Source organism: Rhinoraja longicauda, chromosome 11 (assembly GCF_053455715.1).
Source record: "Rhinoraja longicauda isolate Sanriku21f chromosome 11, sRhiLon1.1, whole genome shotgun sequence".
NCBI classification, from domain to species: domain Eukaryota; kingdom Metazoa; phylum Chordata; class Chondrichthyes; order Rajiformes; family Arhynchobatidae; genus Rhinoraja; species Rhinoraja longicauda.
Window position 1 is genome coordinate 26631054 of NC_135963.1, and position 27447 is coordinate 26658500.

Consider the following 27447-nt stretch of genomic DNA (forward strand, 5'->3'; position numbering starts at 1 on the left):
GGAAGATTGTGTACAGTTCTCATCACTGCATTACAGGAAGGATGTGGAGGTTTTGGAGAGAGTGCAGAAGAGGTTCACTAGGATGTGCCTGGATTGGAGAGTATTATATCTATGGACAAACCTGGATTGTGCTCTCTGAAGTTTGCAGGCTGAGGGGAGAACTGATGGAGGTGCATTAAATTATGAGAGCCATAGATAGTCAGAGTCTTCCCCCATGTAAAAAATGTCAAATACTGGAGGAGACGAGGTGATGGAAAAGTTTAAGGAAGTTTTAGGTGTTTTTTTTAGTGTTAAGTGCCTGGAAAGCACTGCTCAGGGAGGTGGTGGAAGCAAACATGATAGCAATATTTAAGGGGCATTTGGGGAGGTAATAAATTGAGAAAAAATTGCCTTGTTGTGATGTCTTTTTGTTTATTTGCCTTGTCTAGCTATAATGTAGTTTTCTTTACAGAATGCCAGTTAAGCAGCTTTATGATATTTGCAATTTTATCTGCCTTTTTTAGATGGCATCTGCAACAGATTCAAGATACGGACAGAAGGATGCATCAGATCAGAACTTTGATTACATGTTCAAGATTCTCATTATTGGAAACAGCAGCGTGGGAAAAACATCTTTCCTTTTCAGATATGCAGATGATACATTCACATCAGCCTTCGTCAGCACTGTTGGCATCGACTTCAAAGTGAAGAGCGTTTACAGAAATGATAAAAGGGTCAAGTTGCAGATTTGGGTAGGTAGTGTTTATGTTGTATAATTGTTCCCTAACTTGATGAAACATAGAAAATGTCTAGCCCCCTATACGGTTTACCAAGAAACCTCCATGTGCCAACGAGCTGAAGAATTATTGAAAATATCATTCATTTCAGTTTCAAAGAAGGTGACAGTTTTGTATGGTATCGAGAGCTGAGAAGAACAATATTCTGGCCACTAACTGCTGAGCTTGGAGAGGAGTTCAGCATTGGAGATTTAGAGAGGAAAATTTGAGACGAGGGGTAGGGTCTGGAGAAAGCACGTTGTGGAGAGCAGGAATAAGAAAATAATGCAGTATAAGGGAAAGGTGGTCCATTTTGTGCTGATTCTGTTAGTTTTCTCATTTACGTGTTGCTAACTTTTAAATGCAGTTGAGGTGGATTTCATCTGGTGGCATGCACATTTTTACTTACCGTTTTATGGAATAATGAAATTAAACATTATGAATATTCTTGTCATTCATACAAATAAAATGAATCAGACTTTTTGATTTATAATTTGCTTTTGTTTATGCATTAAAAAGTAGGAGGAAAAGCATATTGGCACAAGTTACATTAAAAAAACAGTAAAGTGTTCATTCCATGCTGTTACATACGGATGTATTACAGGCCCACATTGTCTGTGTCAAATATGATGCCAAATTAAACGAATCCGTCTGCCGGATCCATATCTCTTCATTCCCTGCAAATTCATATCCATATCTGAAAGCCTCTTAAACGCGGCTATTTTCAAGAGTCAAGAATGTTTTATTGTCATATGTCCCAAAACGAACAGTGAATTTCTCACTTGTATCTACCATCACCACCTCTGGCAGCACACTGCAGGCAGCTACCATTCTTGAGTTTTAAAAAAACAAAAAGACCCCCCACATATCACCTTTAAATTTTCCCCTTCTGATCTTAAAACTATGCCCTTTAGTATTTGAGATTTCCACCCTTGGAAAAAAGGCTCTGACTGTTTACCTATCTCTGCCTCTCATAATTGTATATACTTCTATCAGCTCCCTCTCAGCTTCTGTCAATTCAGGGGGAACAATCTCAGTTTGTCAACCTTTCCTTGTAGCTAGTGCCTTCTAACCCAGGCAGCATCCCGGTAAATCTCTTCCACATTCCTCTTCCTCGGGCTTTCCCTGCTGGCCTTCTACCCTCTTTCAACCTTTTGATTTCTAACTGCCTCTCTGACATTGAATGTCTTGACTTCTCCACTCCCCGTACCCACTCCATTCTCAACCCCCCTGAATGTGTAGCCTTTCACTCACTCCACACCAATTCTAACCATGTCATCAATTCTGCTGACAAGGGCGATGCGTTGTAGTCTGGCAGACTGACTTTGCTGAGGCTAATCGTCAACTCTTGAACACCTCCACATCCCTACCCCTTAACCATAACCCAATCAATGAACCACTGAATCCCAAACCATCGCAGTTCTCATAGCTTCTGGCAATCTCCATTCCACAGCCTCCACTCTAGAATTCCCCCAAGCCCGCACTGCCCATTTCTATATGCTATCCAAAAACCACAAGCGGAACAGCATTGTTTCAGGCAGGCCCATTGTTTCAGCCTGTTTCTGTTCCACTGAACTCATCTCCATCTGTGCCCTCTTGTCCAGTGACATTCGAGCCACCTTGGAGGCTCTCCACCACTTAAACAACTTCCAAATCCTAGACCCTCAATACCTCATCTTTTCAATGCATTTTGCACTTTATTCATTTTACACTTACATTCACCCATCACGAAGGTCTCAGGGTCTTCTGTTTCTTGTGAGACTCAAACCAGTTCCCCTCAAGTAACACTCTCCTCTACCTGGCTGAAGTTGTCTTCTCTCTCAACATCTTTTCTTTTCATTCTTATTTCAAGTCCAAAGTGTGGCTACTAGCTATGACGCTAGTAATGCTGCTCTCTTTTGTTGGCTACATTGAATACTCCTTGTTCCAAACATACCCTGGCATCTCTCCCTAACTCTCTTTCTGCTACATCGACAACTGTATTGTGGCTGCATCCTGCACCCATGCAGAACTCGTCGATTCCATCAACTTCAACTTTCACCGTTCCCTTAAAATCACCTAGACCATCTCTGACACCTCTTTCCCCTGCTCGATCTCTCTCTGTCTCCATTACAGGGGGTAGGCTATCCATCGAGATCTACTACAAAGCCACTGACTCCCACAGCTACCTTGACCACACTTCCTTCCACCCGGACCCTTTCTCGCAATTTCTCCATCTCTGCCACATCTGCTCTCGAGGTGAGGGTTTCCTCTTGTAGAACATCTGACATGTCTTTTTTCTTCAGTAAATGTGATTTTCCCACAACCCCACAGTTGCAAATGAAACTCTCACCTGTGTCTGCCCCATTTCCCACAGTTTAGTCTCACCCTCGCTCCCCTTAGACAGAGCGAGTTCCCTTGGTCCTTGCCTTTCACACTGCTAGCCTCCGCTCTAATGCATCTTTCTCCAACATTTCTATCAGCTTCAATGCAATCCCACCTTCAGTCACATCTTCCCCTCCACCCCTTTCTGCAGATCTCTCCTCTCTCTCATCCCCTCTCCTGTCCTCACTCTTTTTCTCTCTTTTTGTTGATTTGCTCAACCTCTTATCGCCTGAATCGACCTATCTTGCCAGCTCCTGCCCCATCCCTTCCTCTTGCCTCTCACAACCGGTATCAGTCTAAAAAATGTCTCAACCCAAAACGTCGCCTGTCTATTTCCTTCCACAGATTATGCTTGACCCATTGTTCTTCCATCAGTTTGTTTTTTTAACTATGACTCAGACTGGTATGGTTTTAATTAAGTTTACTGTCTAAACTAATCATACCTTCTCCCATCATACTATATAAAACAAAAATCTATCCAGAATCAAGCATGGCTAAATTATGATGTAATAACAAGGAACTGCAGATGCTGGTTTATACCAAAGATAGATACAAAATGTTATGTAACTCACTGGGTCAGGCAGCATCTTGGAGAAAATGGATAGGGAGTGTTTCTGAAACCAGTGCAAGGTCAACCAGGGTTGAGGGAAAGGAAATGGTGGGGGTGGGGGAGGGAGGAGTGTTGTGAGGTTAATTTATGGTTGTATCTTGATTCTTCTAAAAGAAACCCCCAAATACCTCCCCACTCCTACAAAAAAAAGGCAAAAGCCCAAAGTTGATGTAAAAATAAATCATTGATATGACGTTAGCGGTCTTGATTAACCATTTTCTTTTGAGTGCGACTGATGAGCATAATTAACCAAACCTCAGTAACTTAATCCTTCGAGCTATTTAGATGGGATTGGATTTAATCAGTTAGTAATATCCTTTCATATCTCTGATTTTAATTGCAGATGACACTTGGCCTCATTTAAGTCCACCTTGCACTGATAAATCTATCGCATCAAGACTCCCAATCCTTCTTCAACAAAAGTAACAAAGCTGCTTGCATGTGTCCAATGTACCAATGTAAAAATCTGAGCAGTGTTGCATCACTAAATTATCAATCACATGGAAATCAAAACAGGCCTATTTTCAAACAATATTTCCCCCCTCTTACACCTCCCATCCCTCCTCCCCCTCCCCCCCCCCCCCCCCCCCCCCGCCACCACAACCCCCTCATCACCCCACCTCCACCCAATCCTACTGTTTTCATCTTTTTACTGCTTGGACTGTAGATAAACATAACACGTCACCTCAGTCTTCAAGGAAACTGGTCCCAGCACAACATTGTGTCCTGGAACAGCAGAGAGCGAGGCCTCTCGTTGTATTTCCCAAATCTGACAGCCCGCAAAGCCCTGCTTCCTCAAATTAAATATTTGTGAATGTTTATGACAATCAGAAATCTTCAGAGACAGGACTCATTTCAAAATAGAGGTAACATCAAGAAAATAAAATCATCCATAATTTCAAAAATTGGTTATTTCAAGAAAGTACCCAAACATGCTTTAAGCAATTAAATGTATTAAACTTACTGGCTTAAATCAAATAAGAGCCCTCCTAACTGTTCTCGCAGTGCTTGTTTGTTCCCATTGATTTCAATGGGAACGCAAGACCGATGAACCTGGCAAAAACTCAGCTTTCCATGCTTGAGAGCTGGGAAATCTGAAAATGTTGGTCCCACACCACTGGACTTTCAGTGGCACAATGGATCTGCTGACATATAGGTAACTGGAAAATCTTGGCTAGCTAAAATGTAACCAATTCATTGCATGCAATTTAACTTTTCAATAATTGTTCTTTAAATTATGATAATTTTTAAAATTCTTAGTAGGAACAAATTTAATTATTTAGAAAAATTATGTTCACTGGTGTAGCAGTACTTAAAAATCAATTTCAAAGTCCCCTTTACTTAATTAAAAGTATTTTTTTTATTTTTTTTAAGGAATGGTTTCTTTTAATGGTCAAATATTGCTCTTCACATTTTTTAATTCACTCTTCAGCAGAGTTAAAATTAAAGGATACATTTTAATTCCTGAACTAAAAATGCCAAATTATAGCCTTCACCTCGTATGCTCTGTTAAGATGGGGCATCCTGTACATCTTGAATGATTTGAAGGCCACAATTTGGCCGTTTTATTTCAGGGACCATCAGGTAATGCGAAAGATTAAAAAACAATGTAAAACAAAAGTTTTTTTTAAATGCAAGGACCACAACAAAGTAGATTGGCAGATCTGGAAATTCATCCCTAGTATGCAAATCCATTCAAGAGTCTGATAACATTGGAAAATACACTGTTCTTCAATCTGCTAGTTTGTGCTTTCAAGCTTTTGTACCTTATGTCCTACAGGAGAGGAGAGAACATAGAATGACCAGAGTGTGAGTGGTTCTCGATTACGTTAGCTAGTTTCCCATGGGAACATGAGGTGTTGATGAGGGTGTTGGGGAGGGAGGGGCACTCGCTTGTGTGATGGACTGGACTGCATTCAAAACTCTCCTGCAATTTCCAATATTGGGCAGAGCAATTGCCATTCAAAAGCCATGAGCATCTGGGTAGGGTGTTTTCTAAGGTGCTTCTGTAGACTTTGTTAAGTTATTGGAGACATAGTTTCTGCAGCATTCTGAGAAAATTGAGGCGTTGGTGTCCTTTCTTGGCCAAAACAACAAGAGAAAAAAACTATTTTTCTCTGTATTTATCCTTTTAAGATTTTTCAAACCCGAGTGCCTACTATTGAAGTGAACCTTTAGCTTTATCCTCAATTGCTTACGATATGTTCCGATACGATAAAACTTTATTCATCCCCGGAGGGAAATTGGTCTGCCAACAGCCAATAGGTAACCTATCAGTGTAACTAGTCTTTTCTCAATATATCTGTCATTACCTAATGTAATGTTTTTCACAAGTTAGAACATAGAAAGGTAAACCGATCCCAGATTAGCAAATTTGATTGCTCTCAGGAATGGATAATATGGATTCAAGACAATGGAAATTATGTGAAAATTGTAGGGGACCTTTAGATTTCATTCTATAATCAGTGTTGCTGGCGATCTCAGATTCTGATAATTCTGACCAGCTGATTACACCAGCATTAGAAAATGAAAATGAAACAAAAATTATAATTGAATTAAATGGAATTGAATACTTTATTGTCACACGTGACAAGTCACAGTGAAATTCTTTGTGCTTGCACACTCAAAGTATGCAAATAGTCACCCATAAAGGGCGCTTACAAAGTTACAAATTCCCCCTTCTCTTGTGCCACTTCCCCCTTTGTTCTTCCCCCTTCCCCTCCTCACAGCGGTCCCCCCCACGCCAGGTCCTCTATTGTTCTTCCCCCTCCCCCACGACTGCCCCACCTGGCCGGGGCCTCCTTTGTTCCTTCCCTTGTTCTTCCATCACGTGTCCGTCACGTGTCCGATCTCATCCGCCAGTCGGCGCTATCATCGACCTCCACACCGAGCTCTCCATTAACGTGGTCGGGAACTCTCTGGACGCCTCCGGGGTGCCGTCCAGGCCCCAGCCACAGGACCCATCGACCCAAGAGTCTCCGGCCCGTGAGGCTCTACCTCCTACACGCGAGGTTCCCATCCGCGTGGCCTAGGCAGCGAGGTTCCACTGCCAGGCTGCGAGGCACTGGCCTCTTCTTCTCAGCGGCACCTTCGCAAGGCTTCAACCAGCGTCTTTTTAAAAAGTTTATGGGATTTCAGATTTATGTGCCGATAAGCCACAAATCTGATGAAGAGGACATAATGGGGTTTTTCAGATGCTGCTATATATTTCTTGTATTTTTGGTTTTCAATTTTGATAGACTTCTATTTGAGTTTTTATTTTGATGGTAAATAGCAACTGTTGATTATAAAAGGCTGCAAGACCTGCACATTTTCTCTAACGCATTTTGGCCTAAATCGCAGATTGGTGTTGAATAGTCACAATCATCATTTATCCATGGTTAACTGTTGTTAAAAGGTGGCATATTTGCAAGTTGTTGGCATGCTCTCAGTATGAAGGGAAACCTTTCTCCACCTTTACAGAGATGCACCACCTGTTTACTAAGTAATGGGGTGTAGTTAACACCATTCTCTAGGGTTTAATCAGTGCTGATGCTACAGAGGGTGTTGCTGTGACTAAAATTAGCAAAACAGTTTCATGATTTCCGTAGTGCAATCTGGAAATAACATTTGAGCGATGTAGTTTATTGACACCAAACTGATTCAAGATTCAAGATTCAAGATAGCTTTATTTGTCATCCAAATTGGACGAAATTCAGTCACCCACAGTCCAACAACAAAAGCACTAAAATAGGCAGATTACACAATAAAGCATTAAAATAGGCAAATTACACAACCCCAAAAACACACAAAAAAAGAAACATCCATCACAGTGAGTCTCCTCCAGTCCTCTCCTCACTGTGATGGAAGGCCACAATGTCTTTTCCCTTCCCCTGCTGTCTTCTCCCGCGGTCAGGTTGTTGTGGTTGCAGGCCGCGCCGGACGGTCCGCATCATAAAACATGATGTCCTAGAAATCTTATTGTGCGTGGAAATATGCGGTAAAATGGCACTATATCTGATTCATCTGGGGACATGAAAAGTAATTTTTACACGTAGTACTTTACAAGTTTCAAGATGGTGGAAAATATAAATGAAAACAATGTGGGATCTCTAGTATTGTTAGTAGAACCAGAGATAATAACTGTCCCAGTTCAATTTTGTGGTAAACCTATCTAAGTACAGATGATCTCTGTAGAGCAGAGGGGTTCCATTCCTAGAAAACAGCCCGTGTCACGATTTTCCATAACACAAAGCCGTACCATCTGTGCATGTGCCAAGAAATGAGTTGAAAAAAGAAATGTGTAGCTTCATTTAATTTTGTTTCCTCAAATTCTGTGAGGGCAAATTTAATCTGTATCTCACATTTTTTGGTAGTGATGCTATTTCTGGATGAGAAAGTTTCTGTCACCTGAATGGCTGTAATGCCTGCTCGGGTCGCCTGCTCAGATAGACACGGAAAATAAAATTAAAATACTTGAAATACTATCAGCATCTATTTTAAGAACAAAGACCTTATCAGTTATTAGGTCTGGAGAAAGGGACACACCTGAAATTCAACCAGCAGCTTTGTGCAGATGCCATCTATTTTGCTGTCTGTTTCTCATGTTTCAATATGTAAGATCTGAGGAATGTAATTAGCACATTTGGGGCACAGAAAGTGAGGGGGAGAATGGGGAGATGGGGGAAGGGGGGGTTATTACAGATAACCTAAAATTGGAGAATTCAATGTTCATGCGGTTGGGTCGTAAGCTACGCAAGCGGAATAGGAGGTGCTGTTCCAACATCTTGCTTCACTCGGGCAATGGAGGAGGCCCAGGACAGAAAGGTCAGTATTGGAATGAGAAGCGGTTAAAATGGTTAACAACCAGGAGATCCAGTATTCCTTGGCAAACCGAGCACAAGTTTTCAGGGAAAACATTGCGAGTCGATGGTTAGTCTCACTTGGAACACCAAATGCAGAAGATAAAGATAAAGATAAAGATAGAAGAGTCGCACGTGAACCTCTGTCTCAGCTGGAAGTAATGCTGGGGACCCTGGATGGAGGCGAGGGAGGAGGTTTTCAGGACTAGTGTTGCATCTCCTGCAGTTGATGCAGGAGATGCAACACTAGTGATGAACTTACTTGAGAAGGGGGTGCTTTCAGTGGTAAGGATTAAGTGAACTTAGGAGTTGCAGAGGGAGCGGTCTCTGCAGAAGACTGATAGGGGTGGAGATGGGAAGATGTGACTGGTGTGTTCAAGTGAGATGACAATAATGTGGGAGGAACCTGATAAATCTATTCTGCACTCTTTCAAGTCTCCACATCCTACCTGTAATGGGGAATGTAGTTAGTTGAAACCCTTATTGTCTTCCTCGGCCGACTGCTCAGACTTTGGGCAAGGCCTGCCCCTTTAAGAAACATTGTAGCATAGCACCTCTCTTTTGTAAGTACCTGCTTTCGTGTTTCTCATGCCAACAAGTGTCTCTGTGTTGTGCTGGTTGCCTTCTGTATGTGATTCCCTGATTGTAAATGGCTGACTGAAAGATCCAAAAAAGTGCTTTTTGTTCCAGTACCAATCAGCAATTTACTTTATTCAATAGTTTAATCATAGTGCAAAAATAGGGCATGAACTCTTCTAAATTAATTTGTTTGGATTGGAGATGTTTGTTCATTGTTTACTCTACAAATGGAGAGGGAGAAGGGAAAATCGGAGGTGTCAGTATTACAGTATAGCAAAGGGGATTACAGAGGCATGAGGCAGGAGTTGGCCAAAATTGACTGGAAGGAGGCCCTAGCAGGGAAGACTGTGGAACAGCAATGGCAGGTATTCCTGGGAATAATGCAGAAGTTGCAGGATCAATTTATCCCAAAGAGGAGGAAAGATTGGACAGGTTGTGTGAGTGGGCGGATACATGGCAGATGCAGTTTAATGTAGATAAGTGTGAGGTTATTCACTTTGGAAGTAAGAATAGAAAGGCAGATTATTATCTGAATGGTGTCAAGTTGGGAAGAGGGGATGTTCAACGAGATCTGGGTGTCCTAGTGTATCAGTCACTGAAAGAAAGCATGCAGGTACAGCAGGCAGTGAAGAAAGCCAATGGAATGTTGGCCTTCATAACAAGAGGAGTTGAGTATAGGAGCAAAGAGGTCCTTCTACAGTTGTACCGGGCCCTGGTGAGACCGCACCTGGAGTACTATGTGCAGTTTTGGTCTCCAAATTTGAGGAAGGATATTCTTGCTATTGAGGGCGTGCAGCGTAGGTTCACTAGGTTAATTCCCGGAATGGCGGGACTGTCGTATGTTGAAAGGCTGGAGCAATTAGGCTTGTATACACTGGAATTTAGAAGGATGAGGGGGGATCTTATTGAAACATATAAGATAATTAGGGGATTGGACACATTAGAGGCAGGAAACATGTTCCCAATGTTGGGGGAGTCCAGAACAAGGGGCCACAGTTTAAGAATAAGGGGTAGGCCATTTAGAATGAAGATGAGGAAGAACTTTTTCAGTCAGAGATTGGTGAAGGTGTGGAATTCTCTGCCTCAGAAGGCAGTGGAGGCCAGTTCGTTGGATGCTTTCAAGAGAGAGCTGGATAGAGCTCTTAAGGATAGCGGAGTGAGGGGGTATGGGGAGAAGGCAGGAACGGGGTACTGATTGAGAGTGATCAGCCATGATCGCATTAAATGGCGGTGCTGGCTCGAAGGGCTGAATGGCCTACTCCTGCACCTATTGTCTATTGTCTATTGTCTATTGATTCTAAGGGGAGTAAGAGGCACCCGTGGCTGACAAGGGAAGTCAAGGACAACATAAAAATAAAAGGGAAGAAGTATAACATAGCAAAGAAGAGTGGGAAGCCAGAGGATTGGGACTCTTTTAAAGAGCAACAGAAGATAACTAAAAAGGCAATACGGGGAGAAAAGATGAGGTACGAGGGTAAACTAGCCAATAATATAAAGGAGGATAGTAAAAGCTTTTTTAGGTATGTGAAGAGGAAAAAAATAGTCAAGGCAAATGTGGGTCCCTTGAAGACAGGGGAATTTATTATGGGGAACAAGGAAATGGCAGAAGAGTTGAACCGGTACTTTGGATCTGTCTTCACTGAGGAGGATACAAACAATCTCCCAGATGTTCTAGTGGCCAGAGATCCTAGGGTGACAGAGGAACTGGAGGAAATCCACATTAGGCAGGAAAAAGTTTTGGGTAGACTAATGGGACTCAAGGCTGATAAATCCCCAGGGCCTGATGGTCTGCATCCCAGGGTGCTTAAGGAGGCACTCTGTGTAAAAAAAACTTGCCTGATTGTGGGAGTGAGCGATAGAGCCACACATAGATGGTTCACCCTGACCAGAGGTCATAGCCTCAGAATTAAAGGATGTTCCTTTAGGAAGGAGTTGAGGAGGAATTTCTTTAGTCAGAGGGTGGTGAATCTGTGAAATTCATTACCACAGAAAGCTGTGGAAGCCAAATCAATGGATATTTTTAAGGCAGTGATAGGTAGATTCTTGATTAGTATGGATGTCAGGAGTTATGGGGAGAAGACAGGAGAATGGGATTACGAGGGGGAGATATATCAACCATGATTGAATGATGGAGTAGACTTGATGGGCCGAATGGCCTAATTCTTCTCCTATCACTTATGAAGGTCTGACAGCAACAACTATATGAAGACCCCCACCCCTAAGGTTGCCCATGCCCAAAGTCAGCCTGGCGTAACCAGAGGAAGTGAACATCAAACTGCAGTCAGCCCTGCCACCCTCAGGGCCTGCTGAACTCAGTCAGGTTAGACAAAGAAACATAGAAACTTAGAAAATAGGTGCAGGAGTAGGCCATTCAGCCCTTCAAGCTTTAATACGATCATGGCTGATCATCCAAAATCAGTACCCCGTTCCGGCTTTTCCCCCATATCCCTTGATTCCCTTAGCCCTAAGAGCCAAATCAAATTCTCTCTTGAAAACATCCAGTGAAGTGGCATCCACTACCTGCTGTGGCAGAGAATTCCACAGATTCACAACTCTGAGTAAAAATGTTTTTCCTCATCTCAGACTCAGTCCTACCCCTTATTCTTAAACTGTGACCTGGAAGCACTTACGTTATCTACTTATGTGGTTAGCCTGCAAATCGGTAAACAAGCTGTGGATAATCAGGTGATTGAATGTTTAAAAAGAGTCGAGATTTCATTGAAGAAATTAAGTTAAGGACTGAGCTAGTCCATAACTATTATTACCATTTTCAATTCAGCTGCATCATAAAGAAATTGGAGGTTGTTGCATTACCAGATTTACCAAAATTACCAGAAAATAAAAATAGACAATAGACAATAGACAATAGGTGCAGGAGTAGGCCATTCGGCCCTTCGAGCCAGCACCGCCATTCAATGTGATCATGGCTGATCATTCTCAATCAGTACCCCGTTCCTGCTTTCTCCCCATACCCCCTGACTCCGCTATCCTTAAGAGCTCTATCTAGCTCTCTCTTGAATGTATTCAGAGAATTGGCCTCCACTGCCCTCTGAGGCAGAGAATTCCACAGATTCACAACTCTCTGACTAAAAAAGTTTTTCCTCATCTCTGTTCTAAATGGCCTACCCCTTATTCTTAAACTGTGGCCCCTGGTTCTGGACTCTCCCAACATTGGGAACATGTTTCCTGACTTTAACATGTCCAACCCCTTAATAATCTTATACGTTTCGATAAGATCCCCTCTCATCCTTCTAAATTCCAGTGTATACAAACCTAGTCGCTTCAGTCTTTCAACATATGACAGTCCCGCCATTCCGGGAATTAACCTAGTAAACCTACGCTGCACGCCCTCAATAGCAAGAATATCCTTCCTCAAATTTGGAGACCAAAACTGCACACAGTACTCCAGGTGCGGTCTCACTAGGGCCCTGTGCAACTGCAGAAGGACCTTTTGTGTTTCCTAAGTGCTTGTTTGAAACATAGAAACATAAAATAGGTGCAGGAGGAGGCCATTTGGCCCTTTGAGCCAGCACCGCCATTCATTGTGATCATGGCTGATCATCAACAATCAGTAACCTGTGCCTGCCTTCTCCCCATATCCCTTGATTCCACTAGCCCTTAGAGCTCTACCTAACTCTCAAATGCATCCAGTGAATTGGCCTCCACTGCCTTCTGTGGCAGTGTTCCACAAATTCACAACACTGGGTGAAAAAGTTTCTTCTCATCTCAGTTTTAAATGGCCTCCCCCTTATTCTTAGACTGTGTCCTCTGGTTCTGGACTCCCCCAACATTGGGAACATTTTTCCTGCATCTAGCTTGTCTAGTCCTTTTATGATTTTATATGTCTCTATAAGATCCCCTCTCATCCTTCTAAACTCCAGTGAATACAAGCCCAGTCTTTCCAATCTTTCCTCGTATGACAGTCCCAGCATCCCAAGAATTAATCTCGTGAACCTACGCTGCACTGCCTCAATAGCAAGGGCGTCCTTCCTCAAATTAGGAGACCAAAACTGCACACAATACTCCAGATGTGGTCTCACCAAGGCTCTATACAACTGCAGAACTTCTTTGCTCCTTTACTCAAATCCTTTCGTTATGATAGAAACATAGAAACATAGAAAATAGGTGCAGGAGTAGGCCATTCGGCCCTTCGAGCCTGCACCGCCATTCAATATGATCATGGCTGATCATTCAGCTCAGTAGCCTGTACCTGCCTTCTCTCCATACCCCCTGATCCCTTTAGCAAAAAGGGCCACATCTAACTCCCTCTTAAATATAGCCAATGAACTGGCCTCAACTACCTTCTGTGGCAGAGAATTCCACAGACTCACCACTCTCTGTGTGAAGAAATGTTTTCTCATCTCGGTCCTAAAAGACTTCCCCCTTATCCTTAAGCTGTGACCCCTGGTTCTGGACTCCCCCAACATCGGGAACAATCTTCCCGCATCTAGCCTCTCCAACCCCTTAAGAATGTTATATGTTTCTATAAGATCCCCCCTCAGTCTTCTAAATTCCAGCGAGTACAAGCCCAGTCTATCCAGTCTTTCCTCATATGTAAGTCCCGCCATCCCAGGGATCAATCTGGTGAACCTTCTCTGTACTCCCTCTAAGGCAAGAACGTCTTTCCTCAGGTTAGGAGACCAAAACTGCACACAATACTCCAGGTGCGGTCTCACCAAGGTCCTGTACAACTGCAGCAGAACCTCCCTGCTCCTAAACTCAAATCCTCTTGCTATGAATGCCAACATACCATTCGCTTTCTTCACTGCCTGCTGCACCTGCATGCTTGCTTTCAATGACTGGTGCACCATGACACCCAGGTCCCGTTGCATCTCCCCTTCTCCCAATCGGTCACCATTCAGGTAATACTCCGCTTTCCTGTTCTTGCCGCCAAAGTGGATAACCTCACATTTATCCACATTATATTGCATCTGCCATGCATTTGCCCACTCGCCTAATCTATCCAAGTCACTCTGCAGCCTCCTAGCATCCTCCTCGCAGCTAACACTGCCACCCAGCTTCGTGTCATCCGCAAACTTAGAGATGTTGCATTCAATTCCCTCGTCCAAATCATTAATATACACTGTAAATAACTGGGGTCCCAGCACTGAGCCTTGCGGTACCCCACTAGTCACTGCCTGCCATTCCGAAAAGGACCCGTTTATTCCTACTCTTTGCTTCCTGTCCGCCAACCAATTTTCTATCCACCTCAACACTGAACCCTCAATACCGTGTGCTTTAAGTTTGTACACCAATCTCCTATGTGGGACCTTGTCGAAGGCCTTCTGAAAGTCCAGATATAACACATCGACTGGTTCTCCCTTATCCACTCTACTAGTTACATCCTCGAAAAATTCTATAAGATTCGTCAGACATGATTTGCCTTTGGTAAATCCATGCTGACTTTGTCCGATGATATCACCACTTTCCAAATGTAATGCTATCACATCTTTAATAACTGACTCTAGCATTTTCCCCACTACCGATGTTAGGCTAACTGGTCTATAATTCCCCGTTTTCTCTCTCCCTCCCTCCCTTTTTAAAAAGTGGGGTTACATTAGCTACCCTCCAGTCCTCAGGAACTACTCCAGAATCTAAAGAGTTTTGAAAAATTATCACTAATGCATCCACTATTTCTGAGGCTACTTCCTTAAGCACTCTGGGATGCAGCCTATCTGGCCCTGGGGATTTATCTGCCTTTAATCCATTTAATTTACCTAACACCACTTCCCGACTAACCTGGATTTCCCTCAGTTCCTCCATCTCATTAGACCCCCGGTCCCCCGCTATTTCCGGCAGACGGTTTATGTCTTCCTTAGTGAAGACAGAACCAAAGTATTTGTTCAATTGGTCTGCCATCTCCTTGTTCCCTATGATCAATTCACCTGTTTCCGACTGCAAGGGACCTACATTTGCCTTAACTAATCTTCTCCTCTTGACATATCTATAAAAGCTTTTGCAGTCTGTTTTTATGTTCCTTGCCAGTTTTCCCTCATAATCTATTTTCCCTTTCCTAATTAAGCCCTTTGTCCTCCTCTGCTGGACTCTGAATTTCTCCCAGTCCTCTGGTATGCTACTTTTTCTGGCCAACATGCCATTAGCTTTCTTCACTGCCTGCTGTGCTTGCACACTTACTTACTTACTTTTAGTGACTGGTGTAGAAGGACACCAAGGTCTCGTTGCACTTCCCCTTTACCTAATCTGACACCATTGAGATAATAATCTGCCTCCTTATTTTTGCCGCCAAAGTGGATAATCTCACATTTATTTACATTATACTGCATCTGCCATGAATCTGCCCATTCACTCAACCTGTCCAAGTCACCCTGCAACCTCCTAACATCCCCTTCGCAGTTCACACTGCCACCCAGCTTTGTGTCATCCGCAAATCTGCTAGTGTTACTTGTAATTCCATTATCCAAATCATTAATATACATTGTAAATAGTTGCGGCCCCAGCACCGAGCCTTGCGGCACTCCACTCTCCACTGCCTGCCATTCTGAAAAGGACCCGTTTATTCTTACTCTTTGCTTCCTTTCTGCTAACCAATTCTCTGTCCATGTCAATACCCTACCCCCAATACCATGCGCTCTAATTTTGCTCACCAACCTCCTGTGTGGTATCTTATCAAAGCTTTCTGAAAGTCTAGATGCACTACATCCACTGGCTCTCCTTCATCCATTTTACTTGTCACATCCTCAAAAAAATTCCAGAAGATTAGTCAAGGAGGATTTCCCCTTCATAAATCCATGCTGACTTGGATTCTCTTTGGTATGTCTGGTGGTTTTGTTTAAAGGCTGCATTGCAAATGTAATCAAGGTTGATTCCTTATTGTCACAGTGTTGAGAAGCTTCAATTCAGGAGATGAGACAAATTTTCATATATGTTGTTAGGTATGGGCTTAGAGCACATTGCATCTTGTTCTCTCATTATTAATAGGGCAGTTTGCTTTGGAGTGAATTTGGAGATGATGGTCTTTCCATGTACTTACTGCTCTTCTGCTTTATATATGATGAAGGTTGTGGGTTAGAAATTGCTCCAGAAGAGACACTGTACTAGACCATGTACAGGCCCAAAACTCTCCTGCAGTAGTACAGCACCTTCTCCTCATCCCCCCCCACCACTCTCCCCTCCCTCCCTCCTCCCCTCTCCGCCACTCCCCTCCCCCTCTGCCCCTCCCCTCCCCCTTTCGCCCTTCCACCTTTCCCTCCTTCCCCCTATCCTCCCCCCCCCCTCCCTCCCTAGGAGATAGATTTTAACTTTAAAATGTGAATAACTTTAAAAATATACACCAATTTCAATGAAACTTCTTCCATTAGCACCAAAGGGATGACGGTGAGTAAGGTGGGCCTAAAATTGTTGCCCTCTCGTGTACAGTTTTGGCTGTAGTTCAGGAACAAACAAACAAATGAGAGTTTTAGTATATAGATGCTTGGATAATATACACTGCAGTCACTGTGTGTTTGAAGTCGGAGAGGTGGACGTGTAAGCGGCTGGAAGGAGTTTCAATTGGTAGGTTACTTGAGTGATTATGGGAGTGGAATACTGCAATAACTCCCAGAGAGAAACATGACCTGCTCAATACTTCCAGCATGTTAAGCATCATCCATGGGATGAGAAGCATGTAAAGGATCCTTTATTGGAAATAGAAAGGGGAGAAAACAAATGCGTTTTAAGTTTTGGAAAGAGGGAGAGAACAGAGTAATGTCTGTGATCGGCTACAAATAGAAATTTCCTTCTATAAGGGCACTATAGTTCAAATATAACTGCACATCTGATTACATTGCATTGTTTAGCTTAGAAAATACAAATGTGGGCAACAACATGTTACGTGGTTTCGAGATGAAGGGAAGATTGGGAAAAGTATAAAGAATAAAGCAACTGATAATAAAACTAAAGAGGAAAGACAGTTATGGTCATTGCCATGTTAAGAACTGATGTTGTCAAATAGCATTTAGGTCAGTAGGTGAAATTGAATGCTGAGCCACTGGGATGAAAAAGGTGAAGAAAACTAGTCATGTCGAGGCTACAATGATTGAGGTGAATGTTAAGGAAAAGAGGACAAGAAATTAAATGGAAGAGGAAGTTGAAGGGAATGGTGAAGTACAGGCAAATAGGAAGCTGGAGAGAGCCACTTTGTAGATAGCTTTAGTGCGTTGATATAAAAAGAAACAACCCCTTAAGCTCTGCATATTTATGCCACTTGTGAAAGTGGTGGAAATTGCTGATTATTGTGGTGGTAAATAGCAGGTTGAAGCAGGTTTTATTCTATAGAATATTTTGCAATTATTTAGGCTAGGGAGATGATGCAACAATGCAACCATAAGTTGTTCAATTAGGTAGGTTTCCTTCAAATTATGCAAACTCATACACTTTTTATAGGTTAATAAAATGTAAAATTGGTTAGTGATGAATGAATTCTGAAATGGTAAGTGAAGTGGTAAGAAGCTCTCCAACAGCGTACTCCAATGTTAATGTCATAAGGTTCACCATTAAAAAAAATGTACTGGATACTGTCAAGTAGCAGTATTGATTTGAAAATGGGAACTAAACTTGTTACAGCAAGTTTTTTCCCCGCTTCATATATCTTTTTAACAATATATTTTTAACTTTGTATTAGTTATTACCAAACTAAATGCTTTGGCACTGACATTTAATGATTGAGCATCATTCTACTGTGGTTTATTAAACTTGCAATAAATGATGTTTGCTCAGTCCATTTTTGGTATTTGCCATGTTCAAACATCATTAAGCACAACCCAGTAAATGTTGATGCCAGGTCATTCTTGCACGGAATCTTCAGTTCTGGTTTAGGAGGCCACAGGGTTGCTGACGTTATTGTGAGACGACAACATCTACTTCTGATTTTAGAAAGGTTTAAAGAACGTTAGCTAGCTCAGTGGCATATATTTGATGTTCTGGTACAATAGTTAAACACAATATACAGTGACAGAACTCAAACATTGAATAACCTATTGACTCAAGGACTATTACTAATGCTTGTTTCTTCAGCGCTTGCTGGTACCTTTTATGTCATTGCCAATGTTGAACAATGATGGACAAACTTGACATCTGCTTCAACACGGAAAGTAGCTGGAAATCCTATACTAAATCCAATGATTCAATTCCAGATTGATAGGCAAACTAATCTTTACAAAACTAACCTCTTTAGTCAATGGAGGCAAGCCCATTGGGAGGTTTTGTTTGTGCATCATTCTTCAAACATTTGGGAAACAGCAAAGTGAGGAAAAAAAGACAAAGTGCTGGAGTAACTCAGCGAGTCAGGCAGCATGTCTGGAGAACATGGATAGGTGACATTTCGGGTTGGGACCCTTCTTCAGACTGATATGGGGGGGGGGGGGGGTGGAAATCTGGAAGAGATGTGGGCCAGTACAAAATGTGGCAGGTGAATATAGTGAGGAGGGTCTTTAATAGGCAAATGGTTGGACAAAGGCCAGAGATTTTTTTTAAAACAAGAAGGTGTGAGACAAAAAGATTGAAGAGTTGCAAATTGTGAAGCTGGAGGAAGGAATGTAGGTGAAGAAGAATGTAGGATGTGGTAGAGAGAAATAGGTGCAAATTCAGGTAGGAGGGGGCAGGGGGAAGAAATGGGGGGGGGCATGAGGCAAAGAGGGGACATGGGGCAGAAAGGGGTGGGTGTGGAGGGGGGGGGGGGGGTGGGGAGAGTTTTTAGAAGTTACCTAAAATTGGAGAAATCAATGTTCATGCAGTTGGATGCAACCTACCCAAGCAGAATATGAGGTGCTGTTTCTCCAGTTGGCACGTGGCTTGACTTTGGCAATGGAGAAGGCCCAGGACAGAACAGTCGGGGAATGGAAAGAGGAATTAAAATGGATAGCAACTGGGGAGATCCTGTAGTCCTTGGTGGACCAAGCACAAGTGTTCAGCGAAACGGTCGGTGAGTCTACACTTGATCTCGAAAATGTACATAACCCACATCAGGAATACTGGATACAGTAGATGAGGTTAGTGGAGATACATATTTACCTCTGACTCACCTGGAAGGACTCATGTGGTCCCTGGATGGAGGTGAGGGATGAGGTATAGAGACAAGTGTTACATCTATGGTTGCAGGGGAAAGTACTGGTTTTGGTGAGAAACGGTGAATGAACCAAGGAATTGCGGACGAATAAGTTTCTGCGGAAGATGAAAAGGGGTGAGATGGAAAGATGTGACTGATGGTGGAATCACGTTGGAAATGATGGAAATGTTGGAGGACAATGCGCGGGGATGTGGAGGGAGGCTGGTGGGTTGAAAGGCGAGGACCAGGGAAACTATCATTGACCTGTCTGAGGGAAGGGGAGCAAGAGCTGAACTACGGGGCACAGAAGAGATGCGGGTGAGGGATCTATCTATGACAGCAGGGGGGATTCTATGTTTACTGTAGAAAGAGAACTTCTTGGATGCCCTAGAATGGATAGCCTCACTTTGAAAGCAGATGCGATGGAGACGGAGGAATTGAGAATAGGGGATAACTTTGCAAGAGGCAAGGTGGGAGGAAGTGTCGTCCTGAGAACTGTGGGAGACAGTAGGTTTGTACTAGACCTCAATTGATAGTCTGTCCCCTGTGATGGAGACAGAGAAAAATGGAAGAGAGGTGTCAGAATAGTCCAAGTGAATTTGAGGGTAAGGTGGAAGCTAGTGGTGAAGTTAATGAAATCAATGAGGTAGCCCGAATGTTGCCTCATTAAAGTCTTTATTCATCAAGAGACAGCCATTTTCTTGGAGACGTTCTCAGTAGTGCATCAAATTTTTATAAGCTCAAGATCATAGCAGGTGATTCAATGTAATTTCAAAAGCTGCAGTGATATTACATAGAAACATAGAAAATAGGTGCAGGAGGAGGCCATTTGGCCCTGTGAGCCAGCACCGTCATTCATTGTGATCATGGCTGATCATCCACAATCAATAACCCGTGCCTGGCTTCTCCCCATATCCCTTGATTCCACTAGCCCCTAGAGCTCTATCTAACTCTCTCTTAAATTAAATATTGTTGACTTTGTATATATTTTGAGTCTTACAAAAGGTTCCATTCAATTACACATTTATAATGTGGCTAACAAGACACCTCTGAATGATCCAACACCTCTGCTGATTCATAGTGATTCATATGGTTTCGTCTGAAAGCTTCTGAGATCAGGGAACCTATACTTCCAAAATTAATATTGTGAGGGCTGAGTCTCGAGTACACAAATACCAATTATTGATAGACAGACAAATATGTCTCAAGAAGGGTCACAACCCGAAACGTCACCCATTCCTTCTCTCCAGAGATGCTGCCAGTACTACTGAGTTACTCCAGCATTTTGTGTCTGCCTTCGGTGTAAACCAACATCTGCAGTTCTTTCCTACACATGTCTATGACCATGCTTGCTGGACCAAGTAACAAAATATGTCTGGTCTGGGAAGCTGCTTTCATCTGTAACACAATGTTGTGAAATAACATGAGCTGCAGATTATTGGATTGATGTCGGCAAATTAACATACCCCATTGTCTTATATTCAGCTGATGCATTTGGGAACAGATAGCCTGTCTATTGGCAAAGCTGTGCTTTTAATTTTGAATATATTCTGATGACTGGTTCTTGTTTTGAATTAATGGCTGCTTTATCCACGTAATTTTATAGCCTCTAAATAATCCCTAACATGCCTCATAACACTCTCCTGTAAAGTAATAAGATGTAATCAAGTATACATTGACATAATGCAGAATACATCTGCTTTCAATTTCCTGTATTATATTTAATGGGAAATTGAGGGAACAACACAGCTGAGAACATCATGTTTAACAAAAGCATATTTGAAATAGGCCATGTGTAAACTTGATAAAATTTACATTTGTGCTGTGCCTGTTCATCCCTATAAATTAAACTTGCATTAGCGCATTGGCTGATTTCCAAAGGGTAGATAAAACATACAATAAATTTGTTTTATTACAATAACCAAAAGAGATAGCATGTTTAACAACAGTACAGCCTGCAGTAAAGCGTGAAACTGGTTTAAAGCAGATCTGATCATTGGAACAGATGAGGCTCTACTGTGCCTTTAAGACAGTTTGCCAGGTATGTTCAGACAAGAAGATTCAAATTTCCCATCTTCTTTCCTTTCAGATCAATTAATCACATTTTATTATTTTCTCAATTAGTCCCAAATGTCCTCATTGTGTGTATAATTGACAGATAAATATTTCCAGGTGTTTGATTTACCTTTACAGTTCTGAAACTATGCCCAATTGTCTCTTCTCTTGGTTTCTGTTTCAGATTTTTAATTATGTTTGAGATATAAAAATGCATTCACATTGATGTGAAGTGCCCTAGTTTATCAGATAATTTCTCATAAGGACCATACTGTCTGCCACATTGCCTGAATGGCCACAATATGTAATTGATCAAATTGTTCATAGTACAGTATCCAGAGATGATTCCTGACCTGCTGAGTTACTCCAGCACTTTGTGTCATTTTTTGTAAAGCAGCTGCTGCAGTTCCTTGTATCTCACAGTGTTATTGTTTACTCGGAGACAAAGGTTTATGAGATGATGGACACAAAAAGCTGGAGCAATTCTGCAGATCAGGCAGTATCTCTAGAGAAAAGGAATAGATGACATTTTGGATCGAGACCCTTCTTCAGATGTTTATTGGAAGAGATTTGTTTCAAGCCAAGAGATGGTCAGATACAAACAAAAATATTACAACCCTGCTTGCTGGATAATGAACTGCATCTTTGTTATTTATCTGTTTGTTCTCCAGGAGATCTCTGTAGCTGATTAAATCATGGTGAGCTTTAATTGTAAATTAAATGGCAATGGTGAAAAGCATCAGTTGGTTAATTCATTGAGGTAATAGTCAAAGTAACTTATCTTTTTTTTTGCTCTTTAATGGGTTGATGACAGAATAATCCATACAGATCATACCAGATTCATCCCGGATCTCGGGGATTGCCTGACTTGCTGCTTTTTGGCAAAGTTGGTGAGCTGCCCTTTTGAAGTCGCACTTCCCAAAGAGGTTGGGGAGGCCAATGCCTGTGATGGACTGGGCAATGCCCTCCACTTTTTTTCAGCCTCCTTTGTTCTTGGGAATTTTCCTACTTTATTCATACACTCACATGACCGTGCAGACAAATACTAATCCAACTCAATCTACAAGTTTGCAGATTACACCACCGTAGTGGGCCTGATATCAAATAATGATGAGACGGAGTACAGAGAGGAGATTGAGAACCTTGTAACCAAGACAACAAGCTCTCCCTCAATATCAGCAAGGCAAAGGAGATTGTGATTGACTTCAGGAAGTGAAGCAGTACACACACACCAGTCTACATTGATGGCGCCAAAGTGGAGATAGTTGAAAGCTTCAAGTTCCAAGGAGTAAATATCACCAACAGTTTGTCCTGGACCAACCACATCGAAGTTATGGCCATGAAAACACACCAATTCCTCCTACACCATGCAGATTAAATCTGTCTGTTGCCAAGAAAAAAGGAGGAATAAATTATATGTGTGTCTGCCCTAGAAGCTGGGTTTGCTCTATATGTCAAATTCCAGGTGGCCAAGGCATTCAGCACTAAATGAATGTATTCATTAAACGTTTTACTGAGAGGTGTCACACAAAGCTGGGGAATTATACTACAAAGAACTGCAATATCAGACTAGGGAGAGCATTTCATTGACACTAAAATTCTGAAATAGAAATATATTTCTTAGCACTAACATCCTAATAATAGTGAAAACACTCATGAAGAATTGTAAAGTCAGAGGGAAAATATAATCTCTCAAAGTGTAAACAAGTTTTACATTTCGTTTTGAATATTCTTTGATTATGTGTGTGTGCATGTGTCCAGATAAATTGTGGTTGCAGAAAACACAAAACATGCACTATATTCGTAGCAGCAACCTTTACCTCTCTTCTGGTTAATTTGTCTTCATTTTAAACGTTCCAACGTTAGGCTAAGAATAAACCTCACCAGCTGTTTTGGCCTTAAATTATCTATTATAACTTTTATCATAATCTCACTCTGCAAATCCACATGAACTAAAAGCTATCTAATTCCCACACGTGCAGTAAATCTTTTTATTCTTCTGCTTCTGCACTAACCAGATTAGCACAGGCAACATCAACTTGCATTTATCTATGCTTTAACCTAAAAATTATGCAAGTTACTTCACAGAATAGTAATAAACAAGGCACTCGGCTCAATTTCAGTAAGGAGATTAGAAATGAATGAGTACATTATTTTTTTAGTGGATTTTTAAGAGGTTTTAATGGTAAAGAGATAGAACATGTTCGGAAAATTATGGAGAAGGGGCCTAAAGCAACTGAGGTGTGCCTGGTGCAGAGATTTGGACAAGCTGGTGTCTAATGACAGTTGAGCAGACGGTAATAGAAGGGACATTAAATTAGTAACAAGAGGGCAGTGATTGTGTAAGGCATAAAAATGATGTATTTCCCAATGTTGGCTCATGGAAATTGTCATGCATCCGTAATTTGATATGAGAGAGGAAAACTGACATCATCAAGATGATGGAAAGATAAGTAAAAGTTGCCAAGTCAGAAAGCCAACATCTGTTTTGCTGTAAATATCATATTGATAAAGATTGAGCCAATTATATCATGTAAAGGAGGAAGGACGAAATTTTTGAAGATTTTTGAAGGTTATATGTGAGAAGCAGTCGAGGGAGCTGAATGTATTCTGGTCTTCTGAGTGAGAGCACAGCTCATGATCAACTAAATACAGACTGATACAACTGAAAATAGTAGCTTTGAAATTATATCCCAGCCTATGGTTCATATCAGATAACATAGGCAGTGACTAGACACCCATGCTTAGTTTAGTTTGGAGATACAGGGCAAAAACAGGCCCTTCGGCCCACCGGGTCCGCACCGACCAACTATCCCCGCACATTAACACACACAAGGGACAAATTACACTTATATCAAGCCAAATAACCTACAGACCTGTAGGTCTATGGAATGTGGGAGGAAACCAAAGATCTCGGGGAAAACCCACACAGGTCACAGAGAACGTACATACTCCATACAGACAGCACCTGTAATCGGGTTCGAACTCGGGTCTCTGGCACTGCAAACATTGTAAGGCAGCAACTCTACTGCTGCGCCACTGTGGCACCAGTAACCTTTTATTTCTATGACCAAAACACTATGCACATTCAAACAAACGTGATTCATCCAAGAACACACCAAGAGCATAGTCTGCACTTCTGTCACTTCATCACACTTACATTGATATTAGAATCATAGAGTCTCTATAGAAAAGTGCGAGTCTTTGGCTCGAGGGTCTTTGGCGAGGAGGCTGAGGGAGGAGACTACGCCAAAAGTTGGAGAGGGTGAGATGCTGAAAAGAAATGACAGGTAAGCTGAGTCAGTGTGATGTTTGCAGGATGTGGGGGGTCAGGGACACCGCTGGTGCCTCTGGTTGCTACAATTGTGAAAAGTGTGTCCAGGTTCAGCTCCTGAAGGACCGTGTTGGGACACTGGAGAGGCAACTGGATGACCTCAGGATCATCCGAGAAAACGAGAAGTTCCTGGACAGGACCTGCTGCGAGATTGTTACGCCGAAGGTACCGGAAGAGAGAAGGTGGGTGACGGTGAGGAAGAGAAGAAAGCTTGGAGTACAGGAGACCCCAGGAGTTGTACCTCTTGAAAACAGGTTCACCCTCTTGGAAGCTGTCGGGACAGAAGACACTGCCAGTCTGAGTGGCAGACAAGTCTCCGAGGCAAAACATGGCACTGAGGCAAAGCCGAAGAGACCGATGTCAGGCAGAACCGTGGTAGTAGGGGACTCCATCGTGAGAGGTACAGACGGGTTTCTGCGGCAACAAGCGGGATTCTCAGATGGTGTGTTGCCTCCCTGGTGCCAGAATCCAGGACATCACGGACTGATTGCAGAGCGTCCTCAAGGGTGAAGGTGAGCAGCCGGAAGTGGTAGTGCATGTCGGCACAAACGACTTCGGGAAGAAGAGGAAAGAGATTCTGCAGCGTGACTTTAGAGAGCTTGGAAGAAGGCTGAAAAGCAGGACCTCCAGGGCTGTTATCTCCAGTTTGCTTCTAGTTCCTCGTGAGGGCAGGAACATGAGATAGAGGATCTGAATGTGTGGCTGAGGAGCAGGTGCAGGGGGCAGGGATTTAGATTCTTAGACCACTGAGATCTGTTTTGGGGTCAGGGTGAATTGTACAAAAGGGACGGGTTGCACCTCAACAGGCGGGGGACCAGCATTCTGGCAGGCAGGTTTGCCACTGCTACACGAGTGGGTTTAAACTAAATAGTGGGGGAAAGGTGACAAATGGGATAGATAAGGATAAAGGGAAAGAGAGTATAGGAAAAGTTAAGAAAGACCCCAGAATTAACGGGACAGAAAGCTGACGAAGGGATGGGAGAGTATGGCCACGTGTAATAGGAATCGATGTGAAAGGTGAGGTGAGTAATGGATTAAAAGTATTATATATGAATGCGCGAAGTGTAAGAAGTAAAGTGGATGAGCTTGAGGCTCAGTTAGAGATTGGTAGATATGACATTGTGGGGATTACAGAGACATGGCTGCAGGAGGATCGGGACAGGGAACTGAATATTCAGGGTTATACGTCCTATAGAAAGGACAGACAGGTGGGCAGAGGAGGTGGGGTAGCTCTGTTGGTGAGGGATGAAATTCAATCCCTTGTGAGGGGTGACATAGGGACTGACGATGTAGGGTCACTGTGGATAGAATTGAGGAATTGTAAAGGTAAGAAGACACTAATGGGAGTTTTCTACAGGCCTCCAAACTGTAGCCTGGATATAGGGTGTAAGTTGCAGCAGGAGTTAAAACTGCCATGTAACAAAGGTAATGCCACTGCGATTATGGAGGATTTCAATATGCAGGTAGACTGGGAAAATCAGGTTGGTTCTGGACCCCAGGAAAGAGAGTTTGTAGAGTGCCGCCGAGATGGATTATTAGAGCAGCTTGTACTCGAAGGCAATTCTGGATTTAGTGTTGTCCAATGAACCAGATTTAATAAGGGAACTCAAGGTAAAGGAACCGCTTGGGGGTAGTGAACAAAGGGGACTATGGAAGGCATGAGAGAGGAGCTGGCCAATGGCGACTGGAAAGGGATCCTAGCAGGAATGATGGAGGAAAAGCAATGGCAGGAATTTCTGGGCAAAATCCAGAAGATGCAGGATCATTTCATTCCAAAGAGGAAGAAAGATTCTAAGGGGAGTAAGATGCAACCGTGGCTGACAAGGGAAGTTAGGGATGGAATAAAACAAAAAGAAAAGATGTATAACATAGCAAAGAGTAGCAGGAAGCCAGAGGATTGGGAAACTTTCAAAGGACAACAGAAGGTAACAAAAAGGGTAATACGGGCTGAAAAGATGAAGAGCGAGGGTAAGCTGGCCAAGAATATAAAGACGGATAGTAAAAGCTTCTTTACGTGTGTTAAGAGAAAAGGATTAGTAAAGACAAATATGGGTCCCTTGAAGGCAGAAACAGGTAAAATTATTATGGGTAACAAGGAAATGGCGGAAGAGTTGAACAGGTACTTCAGATCTGCTTTCACTAAGGAAGCCACATACAATCTCCCAGATGTACTAGAGGACAGAGGATCTCTGGAGACAGAGGAACTGAAAGAAATTTGCATGAGGCGGGAAATAGTATTGGGTAGACTGATGGGACTGAAGGCTGATAAATCCCCAGGGCCTGATGGTCTGCATCCCAGGGTACTCAAGGAGGTGGCTCTAGAAATCGTGAACACATTGGTGATCATTTTCCAATGTTCTATAGATTCAGGATCAGTTCCTGTGGATTGGAGGGTAGCTAATGTTATCCCACTTTTCACGAAAGGAGCGAGAGAGAAAACGGGGAATTATGGACCAGTTAGCCTGACATCGGTGGTGGGGAAGATGTTGGAGTCAATTATTAAAGAGGTAATAACAGTGCATTTGGATAACAGTAAAAGGATTGGTCCAAGTCAGCATGTATTTATGAAGGGGAAATCCTGCTTGACTAATCTTCTGGAAATTTTTGAGGATGTGACAAGTAAAATGGATGAAGGAGAGCCAGTGGATGTAGTGTATCTAGACTTTCTGAAAGCCTTTGATAAGGTCCCACATGGGAGATGGGTGAGCAAAATTAGAGCACATGGTATTGGGAATAGGGTATTGACATGGATAGAGAATTGGTTGGCAGACAGGAAGCAAAGAGTAGGAATAAACGGGTCCTTTTCAGAATGGCAGGCAGTGGCAAGTGGAGTGCCGCAAGGCTCGGTGCTGGGGCCGCAACTATTT

The 27447-nt window shown here is 42.6% G+C and overlaps 1 protein-coding gene across 1 annotated transcript in view; it reads left to right on the top strand.

Moving 5' to 3' along the window:
* The window catches only part of LOC144598400 (ras-related protein Rab-3B), an 80697-nt gene that overhangs the window by 12157 nt on the left and 41093 nt on the right, over positions 1-27447 (top strand). Inside the window, exon 2 of the mRNA XM_078408536.1 lies at positions 504-731. Within this exon, the coding sequence (XP_078264662.1) occupies positions 504-731 (228 nt within the window). The remainder of the gene's footprint in view (positions 1-503; positions 732-27447) is intronic.